Below are 16,157 nucleotides of genomic sequence, written 5' to 3'. Positions count from 1 at the left end.
CCCAGGCCCAGAGTTCAAGCCCCACGACCAACAAAATAAATAAATAAAATAAATAAATAAATAAATAAATAACATATAATTCCCTTACAATAAAGCGTACTCATTTAGAGGGTACAGATGAAGCAATTTTGAAATATATATATGTGTGTGTATATATATATATATATATATAGAGAGAGAGAGAGAGAGAGAGAGAGAGAGAGAGAGAGAGAACCATGAAGCACACATTTCTATAAAAATTGAGAACATCTTAATGACCCATAATGTTTCCTCTATGATCCTTTTCAATTTATCCTTCTACCACAGATATACCATTGTACTGATTTCTGTCACTATAGGCTACATTGACTGGTTCTCAGATTTCATTTAAATGAAATCATATAATAAGTACTCTTTTAACTCTGACTTCTTCATTCAGAAAAATGATTTTGAACTTCATCTACATTGCTCATATCAGACATTTTTATATGTTTTTATTGTAAAAAAATACTGTATAGAGGGGCTACAGTTACATGAACAAGGTAATGAGTACATTTCTTATCAAGCATTGTTGCCTCCTCCTTTGTTTTTCCCCTACCATCCCTTCTCTCCCACCTCCACAACTACACTCCCCCCAACAGACATTTTTTCATTTTTGTTTCTGAGAAAGTATTCCATCATGCCAGAATGTATACAATACTAATATCGCTATCTCCTACCAATACTTAGTATTAATTTTAATCACTTTAACAATCTTTTTATACATTTCAATCATTCTAATTTTAATCATTTAATGGTATTTTATTGTAGTTTTCACTTTCATTTCCCTGTTGAGGACAGGTGTTGAACAAGTGCTTAGGCCATTCATATATTTTATTTTTTTAACTTTCATGGTAATGGTGTTTGAACTCAGGGCTTTACTTTTGGTAGGTAAACACTACCATTTGAAGCATGTCTTCTGTTCCTCATGCTCTGGTTATTTTGAAGCTAAAGTCATACTTTCTCTCCCCAAGCCAGCCTGGGCCTCAGTCCTGTTTTAGCTCCTCATAGCTGGGCTAATAGGATTGTGTCACCATGCCCAACTTTTTTTGTTAAAATAAGATCTTTCAAACCTTTTGCTCTGGACTTTCCTGGAACTGCAATCCTCCCATTCTCAACCTCCCAAGCAACCAGAATAATAGGCTTAATCCACTGGCACTTGGCTCATATATCTTCTTGGTGAAATGTCTGATTAAGTCTTCTGTACAATTTTTGCCATTTATATTTTATTAGACTTTATTATATTTTATTATTTTGACTCTACTAGGAGTTATTTATGGAAATTGTCATTTCACAGAGATATCTGGACTCCCATATATTTTACAGAATTATTTGCAATAGCCAAGATATGGAATCAACCTAAACGTTCAACAGTTATTTTTCCTTTCTGAAATATTGGCTGTTCCTATGAAAGCATTCTTGCCTTCTAATAGTAACATGTCTCAGGGCTCTTTTGAAAATTGCTGCTCTATACATAGAACTAACTACTGCTTAATAAATCCTATCTCCTTCTGTTGAATTCATGATTACTGTTTAACTTGTACTGAATACCGAGTCAAGAAGAGCCAGGCCCAGCCACCTAGTTGAGGTCATGTGTGGCCATGCTCTTCCTGCCTTATAGCCTAGGACAGATTACAGAAACCACCAGCAATGTTAGTTCTCGTAACCAAGAAATTGCATTCTGAAAATGGAAACTTCCAAGTGGCTAAATTCCTTCATGTTTCTTGTGTCTATAATACTCCAGTTGTTGGCATGAGCTGTTAAGTATTCCCCTCAATGATCTCCTGGCTTTTTTTTTGTTTTCATGCTGCTCTGTTCTCCAGCTGAACTCTCTCAAAGACATTTTGTGATGCATCTGGACTCCTACAACATGGGCATTTCATGGTAAAGTAGCCTTCCTATACCTTCAGTATCTCTTCAAAACATTTCTGAATACTGTTTTTTTTTTTTCCTGCTATCACTTTTTTAGAGGAAATTATTCTTTCCATGACTCATAGAAATCATGGTGATAATAAAACTTCTAACATTGTTTTTTTATTGTGAAAATACCAGACAGAGGGGTTACAATTACATGGGCAAGGTAATGAGTACGTTTCTTTTTTTTTTTTTTTTTTTTTTGTCGGTCGTGGGGCTTGAACTCTGGGCCTGGGCGCTGTCCCTCAGCTCTTCAGCTCAAGGCAAGCGCTCTACCACTTGAGCTACAGCGCCACTTCCATGAGTACGTTTCTTATCAAGCATTGTTGCCTCCTCTTTTGTTTCCCCTTTCCATCCCTTCCCATCCCCCCCCATCTTGTGCCAAAGTTGTAAAGTTCATTTTTGACATAATGTCTTGTACATCTCATTGTTGCAATGGGTCCACCTGTATCCCTATTTAAACAATTTGTTTTTTTCCCTTCCCCTCCACAAATTATACCGACATCAAATACAGTCAAAACAGGGGTTATACTATGGGGGAAGTTGTGCAATTAAATTTTAGGGCTATTTTATTTCTAGAATAAATAACTAATTTAGGTATCGGCATCTAGATACTTCTCTTCAATGTGCTTTTAAAAAATGTACCTTTCTTTTCCTTTATCACTCGTCCCAATTTTCTAAACTCAAACTCAAGAGTTTTGGGCTTATAGAAGTAGTTTGACATTCTGTGGGTGTATGGCCTAGACCCTTTACCTCATGGTCAATTCTTCACTAAATTTCTGATAAATGTCAAGAAGCTCCTATTGGACCAATCTTCCACACACAACAAATGTATCTGGATAAAATATATCATTTACTTATGCTTCACTGTGATAAAATACATGAGGCAAACAACTTAGATGTTCTAGAAGGTATGGTGGGTTATGCATGGCAGAGCAGCTCACATCTTGTTGAAAAAGAAAGCAGAGAAAATGAGGAATACATAAAGAGACCAGTACACGATATAGACCCCCAAAGACATGTCCCCAATAACTTATTTTCTTAAACTAGGCCTCATTTCCTATCTTACTACCTCCCAATGATGCCATTATATTTGGAATCAATCAAGGGATTCCTTAGGTCAGAGACCTCATGACCTAATTGTCACTGAACATAGCCTCATAAAAACACCTAGAATAATGGTTAATCCAATCAAGTTGATTTAATCATCATGATACCATATAAAAAACACTACCAGCTGGGTACCGGTGGCTCTCACCTGTAATCCTAGCTATTCAGGAGGTTGAGATCTGAGGGTCACTGTTCGAAGCAGCCTGGGCAGGAAACTTTGTGAGGCTCTTATCTACAATAAACTACTCAGAAAAGGCTGAAAGTGGTGCTGTGACTCAAGTGGTAGAGCACTCACCTTGAGCAAAGATACTCAGGGACAGTGCCCAGGCCTAAAGTTCAAGCCCCAAAACAGGCAAAACAACAACAACAAAAGAACACTACCTGGGGCTGGGAAGGTGGCTCAGTGGTAGAGCGCTTGCCTTGCATGCTCAAGGCCCTGGGTTCGATTCCTCAGCACCACATAAGCAAAAAATAAAAAGCCAGAAGTGGCGCTGTGGCTCAAGTGGTAGAGCGCTAGCCTTGAGCTGAAGAGCTGAGGGACAGTGCCCAGGCCCATAGTTCAGGCCCCACAACCGGACCCCAAAAAAAAGAAACATTTACATTTACAAAAGAACACTACCTGACTTGTTTATCCCCATCTCCTCCACAAATTATACCGACATCAAATATAGTGAAAGCAGGGTTATACTGTGGGGGAGGGACATACAAAGCAACAAAGAGATAATCTTATAAATGCATTAGAAACAAATGCATGAAAGAAAAAAACATTAAAATACAGTTGTTTAAGGATACAGGTGGACCTGTTGCAACAATGAGAAGTACAAGTTGTCATGTCGAAAACGAACTTTACAACTTTGGTGTGGAGGGGGGGAGGATTGGGTGGGGGGGGCGGGGGAGGGGGGAGGCTGGGAAGGGATGCGAAGGGTAAACAAAGGAGGAGGCTGCAATGCTTGATAAGAAATGTACTCATTATCTTGCCCATGTAATTGTAACCCCTCTGTACAGTATGTTCACAAAAAATAAAAATTAAAATTAAAAAAAAACACTACCCGAAACAATTGAATAGCAACCAAAAAAGCAGGAAAATACTTGAGACAATCATTATTTGGAAGACAACAAATAATCTTGATGAGTCAATAGTTTAAGGGAAGCTTAACAAAGAGCAGTGTGCTAGAGGGAGATTTAAATTAAGATAGGAAACCTATAGTCTTATTACTTTGAAAACCCAAAAGAGAGAGTACGAAAAACAATAGAAACTGAAAATTGAGGGGGAAAATCTTGGGGCAGGGGGAACCTGTGTCGAGGTTTCCTCTGGTTCTATATACAAACTTCCTAAATTTCTGACTGATTGTTGAAACACATGTGCAGACTGAAAGTGGGAGCAGACTACAAGCAATCTAAAAAAAAAAAAAACCACATAAAAATGACTAAGACTTCAGCTGCCGTCTACTGAAGGAGAGGCTGCATTCTGAGTTTATCTATTTAACTGCCTATCCCTTCCTTATGAGTGTGCCTGAACAAGGGGCTGTGTGTGTGTGTGTGTGTGTGTGAATGTGTGTGTGTGTGTGTGTGTGTGTGTGTGTGTGTGTGTGTGTGTGTGTGTGTGTGTGTATACATGAGTCTGTGTACTGGGTACTGTTTTTGAGCATTTGTGCTCAAGACTAGCACCCTACACTTGGGCTACAGCTGTACTTCCACGTTTTTGGTAGTTAATTGGAGGTAAGTCTCATGGGGTTTCCTGCCCAGGATGACTTAAAATCTCAATTCTCAGGTGTCAGCTTCATGAGTAACTAGGATTACAGGCATAAACCACAAGCATCCAGTTTAGAGACTATTTTATAGGGTCCAAAAACATATTTTAAAATCCTGTGGGGCTGAGAATGTGGCTTAGTGGTAGAGTGCTTGCCTAGCCTTGGGTTCGATTCCTTAGTACTACATAAACAGAAAAAGCTGTAAATGTCACTGTGGCTCAAGTGGTAGAGTGCTAGCCTTGAGCAAAAGAAGCTCAGGGACAGTGCCTAGGCCCTTAAGTCAAGCCCCAGGACTGGTAAAATAAATCCTGTGAAGCTGGGGGTCAGTGGCACATGCCTGTAATCCTAGCTACTCAGGAGACTGAGATCCAAAGCTAGCTTGGGTAGGAAATTCCATCAGGACATCACCAATTAACCACCAAACAGCTGAAAGTAGAGCTGTGATTCAAGTGATATAATGCTAGCCTTGAGAGAGAAAAAAAAGGTCAGGTACAGCTCTCAGGCCCTGAGTTCAAGTCCCAGGACTGGCAGCAAAAAATATATTGTGAAAACTACATTAGCACCTTGTTAAATAAATCTTTAGAATTTTCCCCAAAATTGTGATACATGTTTTTTCAATACTACAGGTAATTTATTCATATAATATTCAAATAATCTATGTATTTTATTGGGCAAAATGTCTGTGGTATTCCAAATTAATCTGGAAGACTGATTTAAAGAAAACAGCCATTAAAATAAATAAATAAATAAATAAATAAATAAATAAATAAATAAATAAATAAATAAATGAAAACAGCCATTCCTTAAATGCTCCCTCAGGCTCAGGTCTTGTACCTTTCAGGCTGCAGGGCAAAGGAAATTGGCTAGTTTGTCAAGCTAGTTACTATAAGACATTTCCGCCCACTCATGTCACTGCCCTCTGTCTGACATATTTGAAGGAGACACAAGTCAAACAATGGCTTCTAGTATGACTGGAGAATAAGATATGTGTAAACCTAGTCATAGTTCAGCAAATGCTCTGCTTAATCTTCAAACTACTGTCAATTAATTATTCTTCCTGTTTTAAACCTTTCTGTATGCTTAAATTTGAGCTTTCCACCATTAATTTCATTATTTTATTTATTCTGAAGGTAGATTGTGACTCAAACTGGTGTTCTGAAAATGGAAGGAATATTTGCCTGGCAGTTATTCTAACTCCCAGTTAAAAACACATTGTGTTACCCAAGTGTTAGTGGCTTTCACCTACAATCCAAGCTACTTAGGAGGCTTGAGATCAGAAGGATCACAGTTTGACTCCAGTGGGGGCATATGGCAACCACTTCTCATTTCCTACCTCTTGTATATCTGCTATCCAAAGCTACACAGGAGGCTGAGATTGGGAGAATCATAGTTCCAGGCCAGCCCAGGAGAAAAAGTCAAAGAAACTCCATCACCATGGAGAGAAATTGGATGCAGTGCCCTGGCTTATTATCTCAACAATGATGGAAAGCCTTAAGTAGGAGAATTGTAGCTCGGGTGCCCATCAGTGTGGAAAGTAAGACCTTATCTCAGAAGTAGCCAGTGAAAAACAGGGCTGGAGGCATGGCGCAAGTGGTAAAGCACCAGCCTAGCAAGCCCAAATCTCAGTTCTGACATACAGATTTTTTTTAAAAACCCAAAACCAACATATGTCTTTTTTTTAGACTTACAACTATCAGATAGAGGCAGACATCATAAAGTAAGCTGCCCTCCTCACAATAATACATGGTACACAGCATTGAAGTCTCTGTGAGGAATTACAGTTGAAGAGTCAGAAATCCTCTGTCCAATCAAATCCGTCCTTTCATGTACAAACTCCATGAATGATTGGGTCCAGGAACCCTAAAGATACATAATTCTGTAGGCACTCAACTTCTTTATAGATAGAATGGAATACAGTTGTCTATCACTTATGCACATCCTCTTATGTATGTATTTAAATCATCTTTACATGGCATATGGTATCTCATACAAGGTAAATGTAATATAAATATAATATAAAAATATATAAATATAAAATAAATATCTCCCTCTGTTGCCTTCATTTCTTGGCTTTTTGTGTCAGTCATGGGGCTTGAACTCAGGGCCTGCGAGCTATCCTTGAGCTTTTTCATTAAAGGGTAGCGCTCTATCACTTTGAGCCACAATGCCATTTCCAGTTTTCTGGTGTTTAATTAGGAATAAAAGTCTCATGGACTTTCCTGCTTGGGCTGGCTTTGAACTCAAATCTTAGACTCCTGAGTAGCTAGGATGAAGGTGTGAGCCACCAGTGGCCAGCACTTGGGTTTTTGAGGTTTGTTTTTGTTTTTGTTTCTGGTGGTCGTGGTATTATGCTTTGAATTTACCATCTCACATTCACTCAGCTTGCTTACTCAGCTGATACTCTACCATTTGAGTTATACTTGTAGCCCTGCTTTTAGCTGATTAATTAGAGATGGAGTCTTAAGGACTTTTCTGCTTGGACTAGCTTTGAAACGATCTTCTAGATCTTAGCCTCCTTGTAGCTAAAATTATAGTCACTGGTGACCAGCCATTTCTTGGCTTTTAAATCTGAGGCCTACTCAGGAGTCTTCAGGTATGCTTTCTGACCTCTCTTTCTGGAAATAGCGGAAAGGACTTAGAAGTCACTTCTTCTGAGTATAACTCAAAACTCAGTACTATTTCAGTCCTAGCCCTCTGCATGAATGTTGCTTCTGGCTCTCAGCCAGTGTACTGATACAGGGGGTAGAAAACTGAACAGGAAGGGTCAACATTTTCTTTAGGTTTAGACTCTTGCTTAAGCCATTGCTTATGTGATTAAAGGCTTAAACCCTTCATTTTTTTATTTTGGCTTTTATTAACTGGTTACTCTGCCACATGAGGACTGAGAACTCACAGAGCTCAGCTGAGCTCCTAACAAGACCTCATTTGTCTGTTTCTAAAACATGATGAAGAGTCATAGTCCTAAAGCCACTGAATACACTGGTTAGGACTGACTGGTGCTTAATAAACAAAGTGTATTTTAATCAATTTGCTCCAAAATATTTTATTAACAGAAGTTTGCATATTAACAACAAGAGCAAAGAAAGTTATGTGTCACATTGAGTAACAGGTTCAAAGTAATGTGTAACTCTGGTTTCTAATTTCTCTACAAAGTTAATCAGCCACAATGGAGAAAAGAGAGAATAAAAAACAGTAACATATTCACATACATTTTTGAAATGTTTCAAAGTAAAAAAGGCCAATTTTTGTACATTTTTATTGTAAAAATGCTGTACAGAAGGGTTACAGTTACATGAGCAAGGTAATGAGTACATTTCTTAGTGAGCATTGTTGCTGCCAATTTTTAAGGGCAAAGAAAGTGCATAATAAAATAGACTTTAAAAATTACAAATAAAAATCTGTACATCAAGGATATTTTGAAGGCCTTCCCATGTGCACAGCACTATATAGAAAAGAGAAGAGGAACCACAGAGAAAAGAACATCAACACATCAGTTGTTAACAGCTCTGGCCCATTTGGGCTTGCAGGACCATCTCCTCTTTTCTCAAAGCAAGAGTGTCAATCAGGTTGAAGAGGGCCTTGGGTGTCACCAGGGAGATGTAGCGTTCTTTGTCTGTGCCCTGTTTATCCACTAGCACCATGCTATAGGAGTAGAGTGGGATTCGTAGCAACAGCCTGGGACAGACAAAGAAGAGAAGGCTATGTCAAACTCCAACTTCCATGAGTTCTGCTGAGCCAACCAGAGGCCCACAGTGACACTGTATGCAGAGAAAGGCTTGATACTATGAAGGACTGAATCATCTTTTAGGCCTGTGCTACTCAAAGTGTAATCTTTGGACTAGCAGCATCACATGATTCAGAAAGGAAAATCTTACATTTCACTCCAAACAAATTAGAATCTGTTATTAGCAAGATCCTGGAACTATTAGTTTATACATCAAAGGATAGAAAACTCTGCTTTAGATTGTGGTCAAGGGGATTTTAGTTTTGCAATGGTGCTATATGCACAAGTAGTTGCTATATAGCATGTATAAGGGTAACAGATTTGAGGCTCACTGAACTGGGGTCAATCCAAGTTGGTAGACTAGTTTCACATAACCATACACACACTAAGACTATATCAATGTTTATCAGCAGTGGTGATTTTAATCCCCAGGAGTCATTTGGCCATTTCTGGGCACAGTTTCAGTCATCACAATGAGGAGATCAGGAATAGGTGACTTAGCACTAATGAGTTGGAACACATGAATGTAGGCCACGTATGTATGCAAGGAGGAGGTAAACAAGGTGGCAATAGAGAACTAAATTTCTCTGTATCTTTAAGAGGAGGAGGAGTAACTTTCTGGAGGGAATTTCTACAATGGTTGTGTGGGGGTGTCCAGAAAAATACAGGAATGGTAAAGTAATCAGGTCTGTGGTGATATACATATACAGTACAGAACATATATAAATATACATTTATGTATGCATGTGTTTATATATTATATATGTGTATATATATATGTGTATATATATATATATATATATATGAGAAGAAGTGTTATCCAAAGTCCATTTAGCAAATTCTGTAATAAGTTTTTAAAAATTCATTGACATGGGGTATAAGCAAGTCATTCTATATAGCCTACTTTGAAAATGTTCAGTATAAATTTTTAGATAGAAATACAATCGACCTTTTCAGGCTTCAATTGGAGGTATTAGTGACTCTACATATGCTCTCAAAGGCTACAGTTAACCTCTGGAAATAGTAAAACTGTTCTAATGGAATTTGCTTAGGTACTTTATTTGGAGAGAGAGGAGGGGAAGGGATGAAGGGAGGGAGGGGGAGAGGAAGAAGGAGAGGAAGAGGGAGGGAGAGAGTGAGAGAGGGAGAGGGAGAGATAGAGAGAACACAAAGACAAACACTTATTTGAAGATGGAAGAAGAGAACTCTGGTAATTATTCACTACATAATTTACTTGGACAAGTGGCAGTATGCCAATTAGTGCAGTTATAATACTCCCAACACAAAACCACTCGAACATTAAAGGTTGCCTGAATATAGTACAGAAATCAGAGAACCTGATCAGATCCTTGTACATTCACAGGGGATCAAATTTAAGGAGAGAACTTTCCTGTTTCCCTACCTGAGCTGCATAGCTAGGGCTGGAGGCATCATCTTTGATTTTATCCTGCCAACGAGTTTTGGGAACACACCCACCAGCTCCACCACTGTGATGTGTCGAAGATCCAAGCCACACCGTTCTTGCTGCAGGAAGAGAACCAACAGGATAGGCATTAATTTGGCCAAGCAAAGAGACCTCCATTTCAACTTACAGACTGTCAGAAGCAACAATCGTCTGTTTATGGACATTTCTTTGCTCACGCCAAGCTATTCTGAAGACAGTCAAGAAACTAGAGTTAAATTGGTGGCTATAAACCTAAATACCTTCCTAGATAAATCATTTATAAATTTATTGGTAATAACAGTTTGAAAAACTAAGCAAAATGGCAGTCAGTGGTATTTCCAGATGGGGCGAGACCTTGTGTGAGTCAAATTTCCTACAAAATGTCCAAGACCACCTCAGAGGACTCTAATTTTGTCTTTGTATGGAGAAGGGAATATTTTCTAGAACCCCTTTCTTTGCCCTTGTTTCCACCCTCCACATCCTTCAGTCTAATATCCCTGCCTACCCAAAATAAAGATAGAAGGTTCCAGTACTCTGAATTGGCTCTTGATAAAAACCTCAGGAATGTAGTTCAGTTAACCATATGGCAGGAGGTCTTACCAGGAGGAGTGAGTAGCAATAAGGGAGAAAAACTAACTGAAGATAAATAAGATGAATCTGGCTAAATGGAATTTTTAAATCTTAAATGATTAGAACACCACATAGACTGGGTGTGGCAGCACTCACCTGCAATCATAGCAATCTAGAGATGGAGACAGGAGAAACACAAGTTTGAGCCCATTCTGAACTATATAGCATGATTGTGAAGAAAGAAAGAGAGAGAGAAAGAGAGAGAGAAAGAGAGAGAGAAAGAGAGAGAGAAAGAGAGAGAGAAAGAGAGAGAGAAAGAGAGAGAAAGAAGAAAGAAAGAAGAAAGAGAGAAAGAAGAAAGAGAGAAAGAGAAAAAGAAAGAAAGAAAGAAAGAAAGAAAGAAAGAAAGAAAGAAAGAAAGAAAGAAAGAAAGAAAGAAAGAAAGGAAGGAAGGAAGGAAGGAAGGAAGGAAGGAAGGAAGGAAGGAAGAAAGAAAGGAAGGAAGGAAGGAAGGAAGGAAAGAAGGAAGCAAGCAGGCAGGCAGGCAGGCAGGCAGGCAAGAAAGAAGAAAGAAAAAAGAAAAGAAAGAATGAAAAAAGGACACTAAATAACTTTTATCACCAATTCCACTGAGGTATCTCTATATGAATTTGACAGACTTGCTAGACTGGTGTATTGGAGCAAATGGTCCAACCTAACATGTTCAATCCCTGGAGTTGGGGCTAGGTCCTAGAACTCCTGATTACAATGCTAATACTGTTCTTCAGATCACAATTTGAGAATGCCTATCCTGAGAGACAGCTATCATTCTCTGAAGAGTTCCATGAGTGGGGGGGGGGGGGGGAGGTCCCAATTCCGTAGCAAAGGACTCCCTTCATCTCCCGGCCCAGACTTTTGGGCAGACAACTAATTGATCACCTCCAGTCCAGGCATATCCTGGATGGGTTCAACAAAGACAATTATTCTTTGGCTGCTAGATAGCATGTCAATTAGGATTATTAGTAAAGACGGACAAACCTCCTTAGTTGGGAAATGATGTGGGTTAGCTCCAGGGAGTCAATGCTAATCAGGTTATGCTCCAGTACCCTAGATGAATGGTAGTGCTGGGCTCTGCAATTCACTCTAAGGGGATTAAGCACTGAATGTGGCCTCTCCTCTTAGTGAAATGCCTGGGCCCTTCTGGTTACAGGTTTCACTCTCACCATGCCCTGCCTCCAGGACTCACCTGCAGCATTTCCAACTGCATTCGATAAAGGAGGTTCCGAGCTGTGGGTGTGGACACGATTAGGAGTCTCCTTTTCTCATAAAACTGATCTAGAAATGCAGCTGCTGTTCTGACATTCACATCAACATTCATCTCTGTAATGAGAAATGGTCACATGGGTCAGAAACCTTCTGCATGCTCCAGCTTGATACAACAAATGATGACACACAGAGTCATAACTGTGAGAAACAGACGCTGCCATGGGAAATGAGATTCAGCAGTTTATTTGGGAAGTGGGTCAAGAGCACCGGAAGAGCCAGGCTCTGGTGGCTCATGCCTGTAATCCTAGCTACTCAGGAGGCTGAGATCTGAGGATCGCAGTCTGAAGCTAGCCTGGGCAGGAAAGTCTAGGAGACTCTTAATCTCCAGTTAACTAACAAAAACCAGAAGTGGAGCTGTGGCTCCAGTGGTACAGCACCAGCCTTGAGCAAAAAAGCTAAGGGATAATGACCAGACCTGAGTTCAACCATCAGTACTAGCACCAAAAAAGAAGAAGCACTAGTAGGAGTAGGAAAGTGTATTTAAAATCACCTTTACCTTCAAGACTTAACATAATATAAACGGATTTTCTTCAGTCATAGAAATTCAAAACCGAGCTAAATCAGGGTATCAGTAGGCTGTGGTCTAGGGGAGATTCTGAATTTGTTCCCTTGTCTTTTCAGCATGTAGAGGTCACCTTCATTCCTTGGCCCGTGGGCTCTTAAAATCTGTCTTCTGTATGTACTTTTCTTCTATTACCACTTTCTGTATCTTTTAGTAGTCCTGGCTGCCTTATATAAGGACTCTTGTGATTATGTTGAGCCCATTGGATAATCCAGGATATCGCCTTAATTTAGTCACATTGTTCTGCAAAGTTCCTTTTGCCAGATACTGTAGTATAGTCTCAAGTTTGGGGGATTCATATGTGAACATTGGGGACTGGCATTATTTTTCCTATCTCAAGAAGTGAAACAGGGAAAGAAAGAGAACGGTATAAAGTGGCTTGTCAAGCAAGTTATTGCTATAGGCATCTGGACCTCAGTCCCACTGAAGAACTCTAGGAGATGATATGTTACATACATAACAGCTATCCTACTGGAGGAATGAGGGAACTCGAGCATTAATGCTCCATCACCAGTTGATGGCTACTTCAGGGGATAGTCATTCTCAGTCACTTCCAGCCGACCTTTGTGCATGTGTAGATTATGCCTTCAGAGACAAGGAAAAGCCCTTAGACAAGAGGTACCCAAGTAATTGAAGTAAGTAGCCTCTTGAACATAGATAAGGATGTCAAAGACAAATGGACGAAGCATTCCAGTGTCTGCCAGAGGAGGTATAGAGAAACAGGAGGGTGGGAGAATAGGCTACCAGCAGGGTGGCTTTGAAATGGTTCCAATTCTCCAAAGGGATGAGCAAACTCCACCTATGGTTTATATCATTGGTGCTCATATTTTAAACTCTATCTAGACTTGCAATGAAGTGTGTGTTCACCTTAACACTCAATCATTTAGCCAGCAAACACTGAGTGCCTGCTCTTCACTGGCCTCTAAGGCAGACACTGTGATATTTTCCCAAGTGATATGGAGTTCTCATCCCTCTCATTGCCTCACGGGCTCAGAATGTAGGACCACATTGCTCAATAGAAGCAATTATGTAATTTTAAATGTTTTAGTAGACCAATTTTAAAAATACAAAGAAATAGGGGACACCAGCTGCTGGTGGTTCCTGCTAGGTTGAGACTGGGAAGATCACAGATCAGTGCCAAACTGGTCAAAAAAGTTTTGTGAGACTCCATCTCCAATGAAGCAGAAAAAACCTGGACTGGGAGCATGGCTCAAACATTATAGCACTACTGTGAGAGAAAAAAGCCAACTAAGAGCTCAAAGTACTGGAATTCAAGCCTCAGTACTGGCACAAAAATAAAAGAGTAAAAACTATATTTTCCCTAACCTAATATTTCCAAAACATTTCAATATGCAATCTGTATGAAACTGGAGATATTTATGTTATTTTAGTTTGTTTGTGAAACAATGTGTGTGTGTGTGTGTGTGTGTGTGTGTGTGTGTGTGTGTGTACACCACTTATGCTGAATGGCTAGGAAAGGATAAAGATGAAAATGTTAACAAGAAGAAGACAGTGGGTGTGTGCTAGGTACTTACCTTGTGGAAGGTACTGCTCTATTCTACTGTGCAGTGGATGACCTCATCTCATTATTACAACTCACAAAGTAAATAAGGTATTCTTTTCCTCATTATTCACAGAGGGAATGATGCCAAATGCCCAAGGTCTGTATGACTTGAAAGCCAGTGCTGCTACACAGGCATTATATTGTCCGGACCCAGCAGTATACTGGCTTTGTAAGCACCATCCTAGGAACTAGAGGAACTAGAACAAAATGATTGATTTATAATGTCACTCATCACAGGCTGGCCCTGGACCCCGACTTTCCCTGACATGGCAGGGAAATCAGAGGACAAGCAGAGGCAAAAGAGGAAGGCAGCTGAGAGATGTTACAGTAAGAACTAAGGGACTTTGCTCACCCATTCAGATAAGGAACAGTGCAAATGAATTTTATGAAGTATGTGAAAGGAAGCTGCTTCTGTTCTGCAATCTAAAACCACGGGATCTTCAGGTGCTGCTACTGGCTGAATAGAGGGCTGCACACATACCTGCACAGACGGGCTCTACACCAGACCAAGCCACGTTGGACTGACATACTCGCGCAGGGCTACCTTGGAGCTCATAGCCACCAAGGCAGGAGAATTCACAGGTGGCTCCGTAATTGTCACCATCACTGGAACACTTCATGTAGCCATTATCTGGGGCATTGAGTTTGCCACAGCGTTTCACTGTAGAGACACAAGCCCGAAAGGGTCTCAGTGTGGAGATTCCTCCTACAGAGTAACTTAGGAAGGCAAGGGACACAGAAGCTCCAGATTTTCCATGAAGCTTCTACATTAACCCATGGAATGATCAAGGGAGCATGGGTGCTATTTAGTCAGTGGGTGGGCCTTGAAAGGGTCACCATCTATACCAGTGAGACTCCTGAGATTAACTGCTCTAGCTCCCGTGTTACAGATAAGGAGGTTGAGCCCAGGAGAGTAAAGAATAATTAGTAATTAGCTGTTCAAATCATGAGGCACAAAGCAAACCTCGAAAACAATTTTTTAGGCAGACCACAGGTCTGCTCTTTCAGACCCAAGAGCATGGTCTTCTGGCGACCCCAGCTTAGGGGCTGCTAACCATGTCAGTTATCAAAGGACTTGCAGAGTTTAACTGATTGCTCAAACTCAGCAATGAAATGTTATCAAGTAATTTTTTTCTAGTTCATTCAACTGTGGACTAGTGTGAGATTAGTCCTGTAAAATGTCTTACATAATCTACCGGCCCTGAATCCCATCAAAAAATCCAGGCATGAAGATGAGACATTTTCTCCAGCCTCATCAGAGGCTAATTCAAAGTTAACAAACATCCTTCTAGTAGGGAGCACTCTAATATCTATTGTTTGAGGACCTGTTTCCTTTGCTCTTCTAACTGGAGGAAACCCATAGTCAGTACTCTTACCTTTCACTTTAACTCGAAATTTGCAAGTGCCCTTGTTCTCTGCTCTGTCATAGACTGTGTACTCGATCTTGTGGTCTCCTTCTGGAAAATGTGAGCCTGGAGGGAGGCCTTTTAGAATAACACTTATAGAGAAAAACAAAACAGAAACATCAAAGATGATTCTTATGGATCTTAAAAACAGATATTGACCAGGTTAAGGGAATATGGAAGGGAAGCTACTGGGTCAGTTGGAACAGAACAAAGATATTTAGAAGAGTAGAATCTCTTGAGCTTTCCTCTATTTCAGAAGAGTAATTTGAGATCCCAAAATGGAAGTTCCTAACTACTGTGAACTTCTGATTATTGTGTATTGTTGAAGGATATAACCGAGGATGGAGGCCCAAGTCTTCCTCCAATCTCACTCTTGTTCCAAGGTAGATCTGAAAAACATTATCTGGAGGACAAGGGAATGCTTATGAAGGAGACCATTTAAGGATATGACCCACACCTTCACTGGCAATTCAGGCTTGCAAAAGTTGCTAGAATTTTCTCTACTCCTTCTCTCTGACAGTAAAGGTAAATTCATTGTGATTTCTTGGCTATCTTAAAATATAATAATAATAATAATAATAATAATAATAATAATAATAATAATAATAATAATAAAAGAGAAGAAGAAGAAGAAGAAGAAGAAGAAGAAGAAGAAGAAGAAGAAGAAGAAGAAGAAGAAGAAGAAGAAGAAGAAGAAGAAGAAGAAGAAGAAGAAGAAGAAGAAGAAGAAGAAAGAAGCAGCAGCAGCTTGGAGAAGACATGGAGGGTGAAAGGGAGGCCCACAGGAGA

The 16,157-nt window shown here is 39.8% G+C and overlaps 1 protein-coding gene across 1 annotated transcript in view; it reads right to left on the bottom strand.

Annotated features, from left to right (window-relative positions):
- Window positions 1-7,867: 7,867 nt before the first annotated feature.
- The window catches only part of Srpx (sushi repeat containing protein X-linked), a 76,898-nt gene continuing 68,608 nt past the window's right edge, over window positions 7,868-16,157 (bottom strand). The window contains exons 6-10 of the mRNA XM_070039237.1: window positions 15,339-15,460; window positions 14,444-14,623; window positions 11,757-11,890; window positions 9,920-10,041; window positions 7,868-8,468 (exon numbers count right to left, since the gene is read on the bottom strand). Of these exons, the coding sequence (XP_069895338.1) occupies window positions 8,291-8,468; window positions 9,920-10,041; window positions 11,757-11,890; window positions 14,444-14,623; window positions 15,339-15,460 (736 nt within the window). The 3' untranslated portion in view covers window positions 7,868-8,290. The remainder of the gene's footprint in view (window positions 8,469-9,919; window positions 10,042-11,756; window positions 11,891-14,443; window positions 14,624-15,338; window positions 15,461-16,157) is intronic.

The sequence above is a fragment of the Dipodomys merriami genome, unplaced genomic scaffold (genome assembly GCF_024711535.1).
Source record: "Dipodomys merriami isolate MVZ:Mamm:240054 unplaced genomic scaffold, mDipMer1.0.p SCAF_3, whole genome shotgun sequence".
Taxonomy (NCBI): Eukaryota; Metazoa; Chordata; class Mammalia; order Rodentia; family Heteromyidae; genus Dipodomys; species Dipodomys merriami.
Note: the sequence above shows the minus strand (reverse complement) of the source record. Positions and strands in the feature narration are given on the sequence as shown.